The 18,977-nt window shown below is 44.9% G+C and overlaps 1 protein-coding gene across 2 annotated transcripts in view; it reads left to right on the top strand.

Moving 5' to 3' along the window:
• Positions 1-18,977, top strand: part of dcc (DCC netrin 1 receptor) — a 254,985-nt gene that overhangs the window by 126,411 nt on the left and 109,597 nt on the right. For both annotated transcript variants that reach the window (XM_029117184.2, XM_029117182.2), the window contains exons 6-7: positions 4,764-4,918; positions 5,193-5,313. In XM_029117184.2, coding sequence (XP_028973017.1) covers positions 4,764-4,918; positions 5,193-5,313 — 276 coding nt within the window. The remainder of the gene's footprint in view (positions 1-4,763; positions 4,919-5,192; positions 5,314-18,977) is intronic.

Here is an 18,977-nt window from a genome sequence, read left to right as displayed (position 1 = left end):
CTTCGCTCCCAGAGCCACACGCCAGATGTTTATTTAAATGGGCGATGTGAGAGATTTCCATTTCAATGGTGGAGGGAAGTCATTACGGCCACGCTGGTGTGAAACCGTGCACACCGACGCGCTGTGGGTTCCTGTCATGCTAATGCCTTTCCTCACAGGATTTAAATGGGGGTCATTTTCTGGAGGATCTCTGCAGTATTTTACTGAGTCCTTTCTGCACGTACGTGTGTGTGCGTGAGAGAGAGACAGTATGACTCACTAACCTGTCCAGATTGCATTTCCGTTATTAGCATTTGAATGTTCAGTTTATCAGTTGTTGGAAAAGCAGTGGGTTTCAGTTCTGTTGTCTGAGGACAGTGCTGACTTATACCCGTCTCCAAAGAAACACGCATCAAAACACCATGGGACATTATCATGCACTCGCCACTGAAATAAAATGGCCCAGTCTCGGACAGACACAAAGTTGAACTGCCATCATTACACAGTCACATTCGGTGTGGTAGTTCGCTTGACAAGAAAAACGTACAGTATGCACTTATACACAATATATTACACATAAACATGCTGACGTTTTCTCTGTGTTACACTTAAACACGCTGTTATTTTCTCTGTAATACTCACAAACAGACGCTGATGTTGTCTAGCGTACAGTTGTATGTTCGCCGGTTGTCTGGGATTGGCTGTGATAGTTCCTCAATGACTAAAACATGACTTATGGACGCGCACTGTAATCACAGCCCAGCCGGGCCCGACATGGAGGAAGAGGCTGATACAAGAAAATGATTTAAAGGTTAAAACGGTGTTCCACTTGGCACATCATTGGCTGTATAGTGACCTTTGACCTGAGCCCTCTGGGTTAACCTACCAGCCACGGTCAGAAGTAGATCCAAGGAAATACTGTTCAGCGGCGATTGGATGGAGCACACCTACGGCCAAGTGATCCAGCACTATGAATTATTTTGGTGTTCTAACCAAGGTTTTAAAACCGGCGTGTTTCAGATGTGTAGGACCTCACAGAGATGTTGCCGAGTCAGTGCTATGGGATCAAACGCAACGTAATCCCTGGTTAATGCGTTGGTGTTGGCTCCTGAAGACGCAGCAATGGTGGGGTTTGGATTGGCAGATCGTTGATCATTGTGGAGTGCCTGAGTCGAGTTTCCCCCCCTCAGCCGTGACATCTAAGCTCAGCTATAGGTGATGTTTCGCTGGCAGCGTGTAGTGGAATTATTGTGGGCACATCGTTGCATGTTGTGGATTTTGCTGATGACAACTCTGCGTTTGTAGTCCCCAGTGAAGTGTCACATTCTTGTTCTGGTGATGTTCTACCGTAATATCCCAGGGATGTTCCTGATCTCTAACGTCTTTTACCAGGGATTGACAGAGCTCATTGATTTTCCTCAGACGGATTCACTTCACACTGTTGTTCCATTTCTCAGTTTATTGCGACATTTATTTCCCTCAGAGAGACATGGGTCTGTTGGAGAAATGGATGGGAGCATCATAGCATGTCTCACTGTCATACACTGCAGTGTTTCCTCTGGAAAATGAAATGTTATAGAGCGGGGGGGGGGCACTTCATTCTTCTAGGTTTTTTTCCTATATCTTTTTTTCCCCTATAGATGTCCTATAGTTCAGCTCATTGATGGGGGCAGTTGAGGGAGAGGAACATGCAGGGAAGATGCCCTCCTCCTTTCACTCCATCTCTTTGCTTTCTTCTGCTCACCTTTCTTCCTATCCCCTCCATCTATTCCTCTCTCCTCTATTTCTTTTCCAATCTCTCCATATCTTTTTCCTCTGCTCTCTCTTCTCTGGCCCACTCTGGTCTTCTCTCTACTCTCTCTTCTCTGGCCCACTCTGGTCTACTCTCTGCTCTCTCTTCTCTGGCCCACTCTGGTCTCCTCTCTGCTCTCTCTTCTCTGGCCCACTCTGGTCTACTCTCTGCTCTCTCTTCTCTGGCCCACTCTGGTCTCCTCTCTGCTCTCTCTTCTCTGGCCCACTCTGGTCTACTCTCTGCTCTTCCATGTCTCCTGCTGGCTTTCTCCTCTGTACTGTTGTCTCTTACTTTTAAGACTCTTCCTTGCCTAGTAAAGTAAAGCATACACTTCTTGTAAAAAAAAACACAGAGCATAATAATGTCTCCTAATTAATAAGTTTATTTAGGTTCAAGTAAATACTTAATTTAATTCAGACTTTCATAAAACTCGATAAAGTTACCTGACATTATTGTCCCTGCTCCCCCTTTTCCTTTTGCTGCAACAGATAAAAATATTTAGACAAACTCAACTTAAGAAAAATCAGCGGATGCATTGCCATTCCACTTAACGCTGGATGAGCAACTAGCTAGCATGGCAAAAGTATGCTTAGCTAGCAAAGCTTTGACTAACGTCTTTGTTTCTCTTACTGGGGATACAATGGTGGCAGCAATATGTAAACATCTAAATGAGGAGAGAATAATTTGGGTTTTCACTGAATAGTTAACTAAGTCAAGCAAAGAAACAACTGGTCCATGCGTTCCTCTGGTGATCTCTCTATCCCCTTAAAAAGGATAATGAAACAATTCTAAAATGTCAAGCTGCAATAAAGCATGAGGGGACAATTTTCATTTTAAACTTAAAATGTTTTAGTTAAAGTTAGTATCACATCAAGTCAGGTCAACTTCAAAAATTTGAGTAAAAACTGAGTTCGTTTACAGTGTAGGATGCCGGAGGTGGTCTTTGTTGTGGTCTTTGTTGTGGTCTTTGTTGTTGTCTTTGTTGTGGTCTTTATTGTGGTCTTTGTTGTGGACTTTATTGTGGTCTTTGTTGTGGTCTTTGTTGTTGTGAGTAGTGTCTGGGAGCAGGGGAGTGGGGGGGAGGGCAGAAGCGGGTGTGTGGGTTGGGGGGAAGCTCACCTCCCGGCTGGCTGTCACCTCTATTTTAACACCCTCTCACACACCCCTGGAGAAGCGAAAAGAGAGACTAACACACACACAGATGCTGAACAGACAATGAAACACACACACAGCTCAGCCTGCCTGTCATACTGTCCCACAGGTGACCGCTCTAGAACTCTCTTCAAGTCTGTGATTTAGGATTCCCTTGAGTTGTTCCCTGTCTTTGCCACACTTTGTATTTTCTCTCTCTCTCTGTCTCTCTGTCTCTCTCTCTCTCTCTCTGTCTGTCTGTCTTTCTCTCCTCTCTCTCTCTCTCTCTCTGTCTCTCTCCTTGCTCTCTAGTTCTCTCACTGTCTCTCACATTTTGATTTCTATATAAAGGGCGATATTGCTTGAATAACACTTGCCAAAGTAAGTGGAAAATATACAGAACAACAAATGTGAAAAACTAAATTAAAATCAAAATCTGTATTTTCAAAAGGAATCATGACATGTCAAGTGTTATTAGTCATGTAGAGGTGTTACAATGTGCAGAGGTACAGGTATGATGGACATTCTGCCCCCCCTCTTTCCTCCCCCTTCCTCCACCCACCTGCCCCTCTTTCCTCCCCCTTCCTCCACCCACCTGCCCCTCTTTCCTCCCCCTTCCTCCACACACCTGCCCCTCTTTCGTCCCCCTTCCTCCACCCACCTGCCCCTCTTTCCTCCCCCTTCCTCCACCCACCTGCCCCTCATTCCTCCCCCTTCCTCCATCCACCTGCTCTCTTTCCTCCCCCTTCCTCCACCCACCTGCCCCTCTTTCCTCCCCCTTCCTCCACCCACCTGCTCTCTTACTTCTCCCTGCATTCCAAAAAAAAAAAAAAAGAAATTGAACAGGACAAGGAACGCTCAACTGCAAAACAGAATGAAATTCACCATTTTCATCTTGACAGGAAGAGTTTTTTTATACCAATATTTGTGAAACAATTGTACACTTTTCTCAAACTCCTGTTTGGGAGACTCAATCTAGTTTCTAAACTGGGGCAAGTCATTCAGTTATCACTCAGAATATTCCTTCATATAAAAAAGGCCTGACTGACAGTAACTGTGTGGGACACATGCTTGGATATTCTCCTGGAGGAAGCAGAGGAAGGAATTCAGTTTGCTTCCTGCGAGGATCTCAGGAGGGAAAACCAACCCTTTATCTGGATTAACGGCTACAACTGACCCAAAAATTGACCATCAAATCCCAGATATACATTCATGAGACGTTTCTCCTGACCTCCTCACAAAAGTTAGGGGATTTGAAAAGCATTTTTTTAGGAGATTTTTCTGCTTAGGTTTGACGTCTCTAGGGAATAGATCTTTCCATGTGGCTGAGAGGTGTGGTCCCTCTTACAATGTGCAGCCATGCAAATAACTACCTTTACGATATTATCAACTAGGAACTAGGAATCAGTTATACATCAAGGACATCCTAGTAGTGTCAAGGTAGTAGTGAAAGAGACACTTGACCACTGTATCTTCACAGTGCTACCAGAGAACCCGAATATTCACAGACCTTAAGCAATAATCATACTCATATTGTAGTCTAACTCTAAGATCTAACTCTAAGATCTAACTCTAACTGTAAGATCTAACTCTAACTCTAAGATCTAACTCTAAGATCTAACTCTAACTCAAAGATCTAACTCTAACTCTAAGATCTAACTCTAACTCTAAGATCTAACTCTAACTCTAAGATCTAACTATAAGATCTAACTCTAACTCTAAGATCTAACTCTAAGATCTAACTCTAACTCTAAGATCTAACTATAAGATCTAACTCTAACTCTAAAGTCAAACTCTAAGTTTAAGTCTGACTGTGTCTGATTAACTTCAATTCTTTGCCTCTCCTTTGTCTCCTTCCCAGTTCCACCTCAGTTCCTGAACTACCCCACTAATTCGTATGCGTATGAGAGCACAGACATTGAGCTGGAGTGTGCCGTGGAAGGGAACCCCGCTCCAACGGTTCGTTGGATGAAGAACGGTGAAGAGGTCATCCCCAGCGATTACTTCCAGGTCATTGTAAGTAACCCAAAACACCAAGTCAATTCTGTCTTGTGAAGCTCCAGCTGTGATGTTTGCTTGGTACCCCGAGATGTTATTTACCTACTCTTGAAACCTTTATAATACTAAATATGTAGTCAAATCAACCCCCTCACCTTTGCTGGAGTTGATCGCAGTCAGCTTTTGTATCCAGATTGCAAAGGAAAGGGAAATGGTCCCCTTTTCAATGAGATAATATCAATACACGGTTAATACTTTAACCCACGTTAAGCCAGTGTTTTTGTCTCTTCAGGACGGCAGTAACCTCCAGATCCTCGGTCTGGTGAAGTCAGACGAAGGCTTCTACCAGTGTGTAGCTGAGAACGAGGCGGGGAGTGGCCAGGCGATGGCGCAGCTCATTCTCAGAGAGCCAGGTAAGAGTCAAAACCATACTTCTCTGCCTCAACCCCCACCCACCCCCTCTCCCCACTCTCTCCCTGTCTATCTCTCCCTGTCTCTCTCTCCCTGTCTCTCTCTCCCTGTCTCTCTCTCCCTGTCTTTCTCTCCCTGTCTCTCTCTGTTCCACCATCTGCATATCCTCTCCAATGTTGCGGTTATGATGTCACACACCGACCTGTGTCTGTGGTCCTCCACCCTCCTCCCACACACCATGCCTCCATCACTCCAGTCCTCTATCCTTCACCCACACAACATGCCTCCATCACTCCAGTCCTCTATCCTCCACCCACACACCATGCCTCCATCACTCCAGTCCTCTATCCTCCACCCACACACCATGCCTCCATCACTCCAGTCCTCTATCCTCCACCCACACAACATGCCTCCATCACTCCATTCCTCTATCCTCCACCCACACAACATGCCTCCATCACTCCAGTCCTCTATCCTCCACCCACACAACATGCCTCCATCACTCCAGTCCTCTATCCTCCACCCACACAACATGCCTCCATCACTCCAGTCCTCTATCCTCCACCCACACAACATGCCTCCATCACTCCAGTCCTCTATCCTCCACCCACACACCATGCCTCCATCACTCCAGTCCTCTATCCTCCTCCCACACACCATGCCTCCATCACTCCAGTCCTCTATCCTCCACCCACACAACATGCCTCCATCACTCCAGTCCTCCAAAGCAAAACTAAATCAGATATTTCATGCCACTGACAGGGCTTGGCAAAGTAGAGACAGATGTGCAGTATGGTGTCCATATTAGGACCCATACTGGAAGAGTGTGCAGTCCCCAGGTGTCCACAGGAGTCCCCAGGTGTCTCCAGGTTTCCCCAGCTGTCTCCAGGTGTCCCCAGGTGACTCCAGGTTTCCCCAGGTGTCCCCAGGTGTCCCCAGGTGTCTCCAGGTTTCCCCAGGTGACCCCAGGTGTCTCCAGGTTTCCCCAGGTGTCCCCAGGTGTCCTGGGCTCAATAATCACGGGTCTAAATATGGACACCATCCACACAGTGATAATTCCACTTCCACCCCCTGTGGGGTCAGTCAGGCAGGTTGTATTGAATTGTTGATGTTTTTTATTTAATACGTGATTAAAATACAAACATGTTGCAAGACAGATGAGTGGAAAATTTGCATGAAGTAAGGTTTTTGGTCAGGGTTAAGTCACAGCATTTCACTTGTTTGGATGTATTTCATTCCACTTGTTTGGATATATTTCAGGGTATTTTTTTCTACAAGGACTCTGATATAGCCTGCCAGCTCTGAATCATGCTGGAGGGAGAGTGGAAGCTCAGTTCCGCTGCTGTTCTGTATGTCCAAGCAGTGCCATAATACCCCCCCCCCACCCCCCAAAAAACTAAATCCTGCTTTGGCTTTGGATCATTTCGGATATCCAGATTGGTGTCATCTTAGACTTTAGAGGCCGTAGTGCTCCTGTCTCGTCTGTTCCTCAACACATACACACATACAAAATACTTTATCTGCCCTGGATTTGGTCAGAATTGGCAAACTAGAGGCCACAGACTGTCATCATGTGTCTCCCCACAGCAATACCCACAAAAAGGAAATGTACACTTCTCATTTTTTGGGTCTGGGGTGTTATTATACTTTACTTACTCCCCCATTACCCATGACACACACACACACACACCCATACAAACACACACACCCAACACACACACACCATCGTCCGCTCCCAAACGCTACTCCCAACAACAGAGACCTCCTCCGGCACCCTGTGACAGTGAGACAGGCTATGATGCCACCATCCATTTCTCCGGCACCCTGTGACAGTGAGACAGGCTATGGTGTCACCATCCATTTCTCCGGCACCCTGTGACAGTGAGACAGGCTATGATGCCACCATCCATTTCTCCGGCACCCTGTGACAGTGAGACAGGCTATGGTGCCACCATCCATTTCTCCGGCACCCTGTGACAGTGAGACAGGCTATGGTGCCACCATCCATTTCTCCGGCACTGCCATGTCTCTCTGAGGGACGCCTTGCTGTGTCACCTCGGGTCCTGCCTGTCATAGACGCAGCGCCTCGTGCCTTTCCCCTCCCAACACCTGACCTCACAGCCGGGATGGTGTCTGCTGCCGTGCATGCTGGGTAACATCAGCTGTCATGCCTGCGTGGACCATCGGAGAGTGAATCTGACCTGTTTGCTAGTATCACACAACATGTCTATTCTCCCAACCTGTTGCACTTCTCAGCTAGACTTGTTTTCTTCAGGTATCCTCAGAATGCTAGGCCATACTAAAACAATGCAGGTCTGTTGATCTCTGCCTCTGTATGTCTGCCTGTCTGTCTGAGTTCAAACCTCAACTGGCTTTCCTAACCAGCTAGTTAGACAGCATGCTGAGTCCCATTAAATCCAGCGTCTATTTGTGGTTGTGTGTTTGAGAATCGGACACCGTTTTTATTGCGGGATGTGGAGCAGTAGGATCGTTGAACTGGGCCGTTAGATAGACGCTGGTTATCAACGCTGGTTATCAACGCTGGTTATCAACGCTGGTTATCAACGCTGGTCCTCACCAGCTGGTCCCTTCTGAGGACCACCCCTCTGCCTTCAGAAACTGTGACACCACTCAACTATACCAGTTTTCATCCGTTTGATAAGGAATGTTTCATTAAGGACTTTTTTTCACCAACAATGGACGGTGTTCGAGTGAACCAATCGGAAAGCTGGGTGGGAGTCCAGCGCCGCTGAAGTCCTAATCTTTATCCAGGAAAACCACAGATTACCCCATGTCACTGAGGAGAGAATTAGACTCTTTTTTTTTCTCCTTCTCTTTTTAATCATTGCTCAGACAATGTGCTGTGCAGTCAGAGAGGGCCTCCCCAGAGGGTTAGCTGGGAACAGCAGGCACAGATGGCTGAGAAAATGAAAAGTCTGTGTCTCCAATGGCAGCCTATTTCTTATATAGTGCATTAGTTTTGGTCAAAAGTAGTGTACTCTGTAGGGTGTAGGGTGCCAGTGTCTCACAGAAGGAGCAGAAAACAATCAGAGCAGCTAAAGAAGGTCAGAATGACAGTTGGAGTCAGTAACCCCTGGTTACTCTCACCACAGCAACCCTTGGCAGCAACCCTACACCCCCCTCCCCGCCCCCTCCCAAGAAATCTGCCAGTCAACTGTTCTCATTATCCTGTGGAGAGCTTCCACCCCCTAGTTGCCCCTAGTTATGCCAAGCATTCTACTACCCTCTCCTCCTCCTGTTCTCATATCAGCCCCTTCTGTGTCCCGGCTCCTGTCATCCTGGAACAGAGGGTAATAGTGTTCGGGTCTAATAGCCTGTGTGGAGGACAAGCAGAGAGGCAGGAGTTGATGGACACATAAAAGGAGAGCGTGTTGGTCCTCAATTCTGAGAGTGTCGATTGTGTTGATTGGATCTAGCCACTGTGTTAATTATCTTGATTGGATCTAGCCACTTTGTTAATAATCTCAGGAGAACTGAGGGGCAAGGAGTGTGGGGTATTGTGAGTGAACTGGACTGAAGACACTTAGTAGTTACCATAACATTTTCAGCACAGTGGAGTCAGCACTGTAACCTGTCCAGTATTGCAGTCAGGAGCGTAATCACTATGGAACAGGTTTAATACACCACTATAGAACAGGTTTAATACACCACTATAGAACAGGTTTAATACACCACTATGGAACAGGTTTAATACACCACTATAGAACAGGTTTAATACACCACTATGGAACAGGTTTAATACACCACTATAGAACAGGTTTAATACATCACTATAGAACAGGTTTAATACACCACTATAGAACAGGTTTAATACACCACTATGGAACATGTTTAATACACCACTATGGAACATGTTTAATACACCACTATAGAACAGGTTTAATACACCACTATAGAACAGGGTTAATACACCACCATATGACATTCTGGTTTAATACACCACTATGGAACAGGTTTAATACACCACTATGGAACAGGTTTAATACACCACTATGGAACAGGTTTAATACACCACTATAGAACAGGTTTAATACACCACTATGGAACAGGTTTAATACACCACTATGGAACAGGTTTAATACACCACTATAGAACAGGTTTAATACACCACTACAGACCAGGTTTAATACACCACTATGGAACATGTTTAATACACCACTATAGAACAGGTTTAATACACCACTATAGAACAGGTTTAATACACCACCATAGGACATTCTGGTTTAATACACCACTATGGAACAGGTTTAATACACCACTATAGAACAGGTTTAATACACCACTATAGAACAGGTTTAATACACCACCATAGGACATTCTGGTTTAATACACCACTATGGAACAGGTTTAATACACCACTATAGAACAGGTTTAATACACCACTATAGAACAGGTTTAATACACCACCATAGGACATTCTGGTTTAATACACCACTATGGAACAGGTTTAATACACCACTATAGAACAGGTTTAATACACCACTATAGAACAGGTTTAATACACCACTATGGAACAGGTTTAATACACCACTATAGAACAGGTTTAATACACCACCATAGGACATTCTGGTTTTATACACCACCATAGGACATTCTGGTTTTATACACCACCATAGGACATTCTGGTTTTATACACCACCATAGGACATTCTGGTTTTATACACCACTATGCAATCCGTTTAATACACCACTCTAGCGGATCATGTTTCATTCCTAAGAAGTGTTTACATTTTGATGGCCCATTACGCTCACACCACTCCAGAGATATGACACTCAAAGCCGCCTTTAGAAAGTCAAGTGTCCCTGTTCTGTGGCTTGGGTTTTAGCCATTACGCTCCCATCATAGCAACAACCATCACAAGCTTTGCTTATGCATTTCATCTGGGAATAACTGGCACCAACGCAGAATATCTGTTTGTTTCAAAAGCCCTCCGTCTGATGTAATTAGCCACACCACAGAGAAGCTAAGACCTGTGGTGGTGAAGAGATTGTTTGATGCTGCTTATAACTTGCTAAGTTAAAAAGCGATATTTTTTCTTATAAATATACTGATATATATTGCCTGGGCTTAACATTGTGTTGGCAATCAGAGATGGATTCATCAATCATTAAAATCAATAGTCTCAGTTGTAATGAGCATCATCTCTCCATGTATCTCTCCCTCTGTATCTCTCTCTGTATCGCTATCTGTATCTCTCTGTATCTCCCTCTGTATCTCTCTCTGTATCTCCCTCTGTATCTCTCTCTGTATCTCCCTCTATATCTCCCTCTGTATCTCTCTGTATCTCCCTCTGTATCTCTCTCTGTATCTCTCTCTGTATCGCTCTCTGTATCTCCCTCTGTATCTCTCTCTGTATCTCTCTCTGTATCTCTCTGTATCTCTCTCTTTATCTCTCTTTTTGTCTCCCCCCCACCACCCATCTTGCTCTCAGCCTTTCTGTCTCTGCTCCTCTTTCCCTCACTCTCTCCTCAGTCATCTCCATCATATTCCTCTTTCATCCGTCCTTCCGCAACGTAATGGATTGGATTTTATAACAGAAGGTCTGTCCACCTGTCTAGAACCAACAGCGAAGACAGATGCTGGGGGAGAAATTCATTCTCATTGTGAAGAATACCCATCAGCTTTTGGTGCTGGTCCTGAACTACATCCTACTCCCTACTAGTCAACTACATTTGACCAAGGCATATAGAGCTCTTTGTCCACTCTATAGGGAGCAGGGAGACGCTGTCCATCACAATAGCGTGTGGCCAAGACATGTCATTTCAACCGAAGAGACATTATCGGATTCATATTTGTATCCATTTGGCTGATTGTAATGTGGCAAGGTGTGTTTTGTCATCCAGCTGACAGGGTCATGGAAGTTTTTGACAGAGTTCTGGCAATTCATTATTTCATGTATTACTCTTTTTCCTTTCATGGGCATTTGGAAGGATTTGTCTTCAACATTCTGAGTTTTTTTTCCTCGGTTGTGCGTTGATTGTACAAATCCAAGCTGTAGAGAGGATGAGCATACACACACACATACACACACATCTCTCCTCTCCTGTCTCTCCTCTAGGTCTCCCCCCATCAGTCTCTCCTCTCTTTTCTATCTGTCCTCGCTGGTCTACTCTCCTCCCTTCGCTCTCTTTTTTTTCTTTGTCTCTCCTCTCCCCATTAAGTGTCATGGGAATGGGAGGAACTGGAGGGGAACTGCCCTAATATGTGTTGCACTAAGCATTGAGCCAAATCAACAGGATATTTTTCTCTTTCCATCTCTCTCCTTCTCTCTTCTAGCTCGCTCTCCCACCCTCTCTCCTTCTCTCTGTCTCCCTCGGACTCTCCCTGTCTGTCTCTCTCTCTCCCCCTGTCTCTCATCCTCTCACTCTCTCCCTCTCCTCCAGACCCATTTTAAATGGTAGCAGGCCTGCTTGAGCCTCCATGTCACACTACAACAGATTCCACACAGGTCCCACATAGACAGAGGGATGGAGCAATGTTGGGATGAGTGATGTTGGGATGAGTGATGTTGGGATGAGTGATGTTGGGATGAGCGATGTTGGGATGAGTGATGTTGGGATGAGTGATGTTGGGATGAGCGATGTTGGGATGAGCGATGTTGGGATGAGTGATGTTGGGATGAGTGATGTTGGGATGAGCGATGTTGGGATGAGCGATGTTGGGATGAGTCATGTTGGGATGAGCGATGTTGGGATGAGTGATGTTGGGATGAGTGATGTTGGGATGGAGGGATGAAATGATGTTGGGATGGAGCGATGGAGGGATGGAGCAGGAAGAGATTCAGTTGATCCTGATCCATCCTCCAGGGATCCAGTCCAGGGTTTTGCTGTGACATCACTGCAGAGAGGCATGAGTGCCATGAAGACTATAAAACACCACCAGCAGATACAGAGAGAGACAGAGAGATAGAGAGAGAGAGGCAGTGAGAGAGATGGAGAGAAAGAGAGAGAGATGGGGAGACAGTGAGAGAGACAGAGAGAGATGGGGATAGATGGGGAGACAGAGAGAGAGATGGAAAAGATGGAGAGAGAGAGATGGGGGAGAGAGCCAGAGGGAGAATGCTGGGAGAGAGAGAAAGAGGGGAGAGAGAGAGAAAGAGGGGGAGGGGAGAGAAAGGGGGCGGGGTAAAAGAAAAAATAATTAGGTGTCTTTCCGTAAAGCCCCACTGGACTGGTGTCTTGTCTTCCTCAGTTTAACGGCAGTTTATAAGGGGACGTTTGGCTGCTGATTTCCACCGTACAGACATGAACTGATCTGGCCTCAACATTGTCTCTCACATCGTTCAGAGAGAAATTGATGTAACACAGAACATATGTGGATGTGTTGAGTCTAAATGTGCATTTACATTATTCAACTTAACAAGAGCAAATTACAATAGTGAGTGCATTTATTTACATGCGTGTGTGTGTGTGTGTGTGTGTGGGTGGGTGTAAGATATACCCCTGCATATATCATCTATGCACAGGACAAAAGTATTCGCATTCCCCATAACTTGAAAGCCAACATCGATCACTGTTACTTTTGACAGAGTGACAACATTTGACTCCAAAGGTTGTTAGTGTGTATTAATGTCCTTTTCATTTTTGTGTGGTGGGCTAAGGTGGTTCTGTCTCTGACGCGCATGTTCTGCTGCAGTATGGTTTTGAGTCCAACCCTGTACTGCTTTTTCAGCAAAAACGTTCTACTTCATCTTTCATAAAACATACAGTATATTAAGCCTTTTTCAATGCTAACACTTACCTTAACCATTCATTATGAATACCTAACCCCTAACCCCTAACCCCTAACCCTAACCCCTAACCCGACCAGTTTTATACCTCAGTTAAAGTCATTAATCTCCTCCTGGACAAATATTAAATTTTGAGACCTAAGAAGTATTCCTGTGTGTGTGCCAGTGTGTTCGTTTTTTTGTGTGTACGTGTGTGTGTACATTTGTGTGTGTGTTTGTTACTGCACCCCGCCCCCCACCCCCCCACCCCCATCTGATTAATGCCTGTAGCCCAGAGGAAGAGAGCTTCAATCCAGTCATTTAGCAGAGTTATTTATCAGTACTGGGATGGGACAGACATCCAGCCTGCAGCATGCTGGGTACGCCGGCTCAAATAGCACCCTATTGTCTATGTAGTACACTACTTCTGGCCAGGTAGCATTGGACCCTGATCAACAGAAATGCCGTTTGGGAAGAATTCGCAGTGTGGACTGTTTTTTCAACCCTTGTTGTTCCTAGGTAAGTTGACAGAGCACACATTCCCAGTTCCTGCAAGGGTCTCACAAGGCCCCACCTCCAATCTCCAATCTAATCCAATCCTTAGAGGTCTAAAAACTTTCCTATTTAAATAAGTTACCAATGACTCTGAGGAGGGAGATTTCTATTGGATGTTTTATTTTTATTAATTTTTTTACTCCACTCACAGGCTTGTTGAAGGCGGGCTTCACTTATTAGTGTGATTTCACTTATTTCTTTGAACTGGATTGAACTTGTTTCCTGAAAGTGTTTAGTTCCTACCTAAGAGTTTTTAGTTCCTACCTAAGAGTTTTTAGTTCCTACCTAGGTGGCAACATATCAGAAAGCAAAGATGGCGGAAAAACACATTTCTTTTTTGGACGACTTGTGCTCTATTTATGACATTGAGTCAATAAAGCCATTAGAACTTCTCTGCTTAAGTGGTGTTCTGAAAAAAATATGTTTGGGTGTGCTTTCCTACAGGCAATGGTGAAAGTTTAATTTATCAAGCATGGCCCGACAGTCTGGAATTTTGTTGAAATTGAAAATGGACAAGTCAATGAAATGAGTGGTTCTTCTAGCTAGTGGCTGAGACAGTCGCGCCACCTCTTTTCATGCAGTTTAGAATTAGCCTTTTCCCCTTACAAAACCACTAATACTTTATACTTCAATACTTTAACACTTATTTTATATTTTAGCAGTAGATTGTGACAGGAGCCACATACTGCTTTAGAAAACCCATCATTCAGCGTTACCGGTCCTATTTTATCTTCTAAAGTGAATGCGTAGTCCAATCGCAATAACGATGATTTACTTAGGAAAATATTGTTTTATCTACGAAAAGACTGAAATGGTTCACCACAAACGCGACATACATCCAAAGCTTTTGATGGGGTTATGGTGATGGTGGAGGTTGTAGTACTGATGGGTGTATTGATGGTGTAGTGGAGGTTATAGTGAGGGTGGAGATGGAGGTTGTATTGATGGTGATGTTGTAGTGATGGAGGAGATGGAGGTTGTAGTACTGATGGTTGTAGTGATGGGGTGGTGGAGTTCATAGTGATGGTGGAGGTGGAGTTGTAGTGATGGTGGAGGTGGAGTTGTTGTGATGGTGGAGGTGGAGGTTGTAGTGATGGTGGAGGATGTAGTGATAGTGGAGGATGTAGTGATGGTGGAGTTCATAGTGATGGTGGAGGTGGAGTTGTAGTGATTGTGTAAGTGGGGTTTTAATGGTGGTGGAGGTGGAGTTGTAGTGATGGTGGAGTTGTAGTGATGGTGGAGGTGGAGTTGTAGTGATGGTGGAGGTGGAGTTGTAGTGATTGTGTAAGTGGGGTTTTAATGGTGGTGGAGGTGTAGTTGTTGTGATGGTGGAGGTGGAGGTTGTTGTGATGGTGGAGGTGGAAGTTGTAGTGATGATGGTTGTAGTGATGGTGGAGGATATAATTATGATGGAGGTGGAGTTGTGGTGATGGTGGAGCTGGAGTTCTAGTGGGGGTAAGAAAATGACCTGTACAACAGCACCCTCTGTTGGTGCTGGCAGAACCAGTGTCCAGGTCTGGTGCTTAGTAGCAGTGGGGTCGGGGTACTCAGTAAATAACGTGTCGAGGGGCCCTTGGAAATGTTTGAATCTTGAATAAAGAGGGGAGGGACCCTCAGAGACCACATATGTACAGGGCCCAGAATTTCGTGCTACACCCCTGCTTAGTAAGGTGCATGGAGCACAGAAAAGCCACAATATGTCCTCAGATCCTTTCTGATTGTGTGATGCTGGATGCCGGGGAACATTTAGATGATGTTGTTTTCTCCATTTGAGTAATTTCATGCGGCCAATCTGGACTGGTCATTTCACTTGTTTTACGGGAATGCAGTTCCTGATCTGCCCAGTCAAAAACCTTCTTTATCTCAGCATTTCAAGCATCAGATCCGATGGTCCGACAGTTAGGCAGACAGACAGGTGGCCTGACGGGTAATCAGGCAGACAGGCGGACAGGCGGACAGACAGGCTGGTCTTTAAATATCTTCTCGCCTTACAGTGGGAGTGAAGCCTGTCACTGTATCTGAACGATGCTCCTCAGTGCTTCTGCACCCAATGTCTCTATCATCACTCTGATGACTGAGTGGGAGATGGAGGGGTTGTGGGAGAGACTGCTGCTGCCCACCAAGCATCCCTCCCTCCCTCCCTCCCTCCCTCCCTCTCTCTTTCTGTCACTCTCTCACTCTTTTTCTACCTCCCTTTGATGGTCCAGTAGCTCTCTGTCTCTCTCTCTCACAATTTTGCTTTTTCCGCCCTGTACCCCTCTCTCCTCCCATCAATGAAGGTTCTGCCTCCCTCCTCCCTTGCTCCTCCCCTGGTTTATCTCCTCCTACCCATCTCCTGCCCTCCCCATCTACTCCTCTCTACTCCGCATCTCTCTGCAGCTTTCCTCCTCTGTTCCTCTCCTCACTCCTCTTCTTGTCAGTCTCCTCAGCTGCTTTAACAGAATCACCTTGTCCAGAAGCATTAGGGAGTTGAAAGAGGATTGATGGAACATGGAGGATTGCAGTGCTGTAATATGGGCCCTCATACTTTAAGCTCATTTTAAGTCTCAAATAATTAGATCAGTGAAATGCTTGTAAAAATTTCCACCCCTCATCCATTTAATGAATCTCTTTTCCAAACTGATATTCAGCATTAAAGCAGCTTATCCCTTTCTTTCTCTTTTCATTTAACAAAAGCCCTCCAATGTCTTCCCTCCCATTTGCTCTTTCTGTTATTTCTTTCTATTTTCGAACGGTCTGTCAGATTGGTTGATAAGCAGACATCAAGGCCTGTTTCTCTCCTGAGGACAAACTGATGAAATTTCTTTAGGAATGCAAACTAGCTAATCTGTTGGACAGATTGGCAGGGATGAAGTCATCTGTCGTTGTGTCACGTTTTTCTCCCTCCCTCCAACTCTCGTCCGTGGGCAGACTCTCACTCCTCCCTGCTCCTCCTAGTTTCTCCTGTTGTATACCTCCTATTAAGCAGCAACACTTTATAGCAATTGAATGAGATTACATTTAAATCACAGAAGGCCGTCATGACCCCTGACAGCATCAACAGTCTGACCTTAGCGACCAGGTGGCCAGGTCAAAGCCTCTTCTAGGATTCACAACCCACCCCCTTTAGGTTCCATTATCACTGTCACTGATTTACTAATGTATGACACAAAATCACCAGTGTTCTCATCTAAGGACAGCATCGTTGTTGGCTTAAGAGGACATTTCATGTTGGAGATGGATTGGACAGTTTCTACCAACTGAGGGACTCAGTGGTTCATTAAGTAGCCTTGAAGGGGAATCTCACCTCGTGGTTGGACCCCACCTGGGGAGTGCATGGCAACCATTTTGTGCCAGAACGTTCCCCACACAACTAAATGGAGAAAGTATGGATTACCCTCTTGGAGGTTGATGTCATTCCATTCATCCACACCTTTCTGCCATGTGAGTGCTGTAATGACCATGAATGAGGAGCCGGTACTTAGAGCAGATGTTGGAGAACGTTGCTGTGATGTCTTTCTTTAAGGTTCGCTTTAGTCTTCCGTTTCTTCCTGAAGGTCTTTTGGGATTTAGACTCTTCGCTCATATCGACATGATGTCTTTGTCTTCATCACCTTGCAAAGAAGAATAATTTTTTAATAGGTAATGTAGACAAACACAAGACTAACCCTAAGTAACTTATATTAATAAAGAAATATGGCGTTTGTGTGTTATTTTCATCTTTTATGATGCATCTTGAAAGCTACATTATCTCTGAGGTTTAATGCACCCAGACATTGAAGCGAAATCTCGCTGCTCCTAAGTACTTATTTGTCCTTGTCTGGCAGCCCCAGTGGGTGTGGTGCGTGTCTCTGAGAAGCTATCCATGTATTGTGATGCACACTATCGCTCATTTCAACATACTTAAAGTGCACCACCCACGCTTAATGACAAGGGATGCAATTGATATATAATGGTGCTTTTTAAAAGAACAGTTTTTTTGGCATTAAGATGAAATGGCTGGTCAGAAGAGAGATCGGGTATAATCTTTTCTGATGTTTGTCTATTCTTCAAGACATTAAATTTGTAGTTATTTCAGGTTTACTTATATTGATTTGGTCTGAATCTACTGCAGCCAGTGTTGGATGGATGAACAGAATGGGACAAAAGGCTTGAGAGAAGGATGTCCTTGTTGTTACCTGATTTTATTGTGTCGGCGTAGGTTGCTGTTTGGCCTACTAACCTTTGACAAATTCTTTGTCTGTCGTTTCCCCCCTGTCATCCCCTTTCATCCTCTGTCATCCACTGTCTACCCCTTCAATAAAGAAAGGAAATAAAGACTTGAGAGTAGGAAAGCCATTGTTCTCATTCTTTTCATCTCTAACCTGGTGAAGTCTGTTGACATTTCAGAGGTGTCGTCTAGTGGGAGTTGCTCTATCTGGGTCAAACGTTCAGCACCGTTGTGTGTGTTTCTGTGTGTGTGTGTGTGTGTGTGTGTGTGTCAAGCGTTCAGCCCCATTCAGCGTGTCTGCTTTGCAAGTCCCAGGTGCTGCGGATCTGACAAACGCAGCGAACAAAGTGTGTGTCAGAACGGACCGCCTGGCTGCCTCCCAAATGAATCCCTATACCCTTCACAGGTCCCTGATCACAGTAGGGCACTACGTAGCAGTTAGAGCGCTGTTTGTGCCAGAGCCTCTGACTGAGTACCTGGTGTTAGATTCCAACTGAAGGCAGACTCGACGGATCACACAGACAATGAAGCAGAGCTTTTCACAAAGGCCATGAGAGGCCAGAAACCAAGCAGGCACAAACACACACTGTAACTTCTAAACCTCCATCCAAACCAGACCCCAGCCAACTGAACCACAGCTGATGCCGGATTAACAGAATTTCAGTAATTTCGTTAAAAGTGCAGGTTTACCAGTTAAGCGAGTTGGAAACTCCTGGAATAAGAAATCCAAGATTTCTGGAAAAACCGGGAACTTTGGTAAAAGTACAGGAATGTTCCAACTCCAACTTATTCCTTCAGTTCATAGTGGAGAAAGTGTTTTCACTACTATAGACCTAATCAGAAATCTTGGGGTAACACTTGATTTGAAGGGGTGTGCATAAGAGTGACATGACACTGTAATGATACTATCATAACCATTTTGAACGTTTATGAATGTTGTCATTAGGTGTCATTCGTTGATTATGTCATTTTTTATGCAAGGTTGACATTGTTTGGGATGTCTTTGTTATGAAAACTTGACATTAACTGAGATAACATATCCTGCCAATGTCTTTGTTATGACAACTTGACATTAACTGAGACAACATAACCTGTCAGTGAATTTTTTTATGACAACATAACAGTAACCTAGACGACACTACTGTTGTTTTCTCCTTGGGGTTTAAGGCCGGGTGTTTTTGTAAAAGCACTT

The sequence above is a fragment of the Esox lucius genome, chromosome 23 (genome assembly GCF_011004845.1).
Source record: "Esox lucius isolate fEsoLuc1 chromosome 23, fEsoLuc1.pri, whole genome shotgun sequence".
NCBI lineage: Eukaryota > Metazoa > Chordata > Actinopteri > Esociformes > Esocidae > Esox > Esox lucius.
This window is presented reverse-complemented; position numbering and strand designations above follow the sequence as displayed.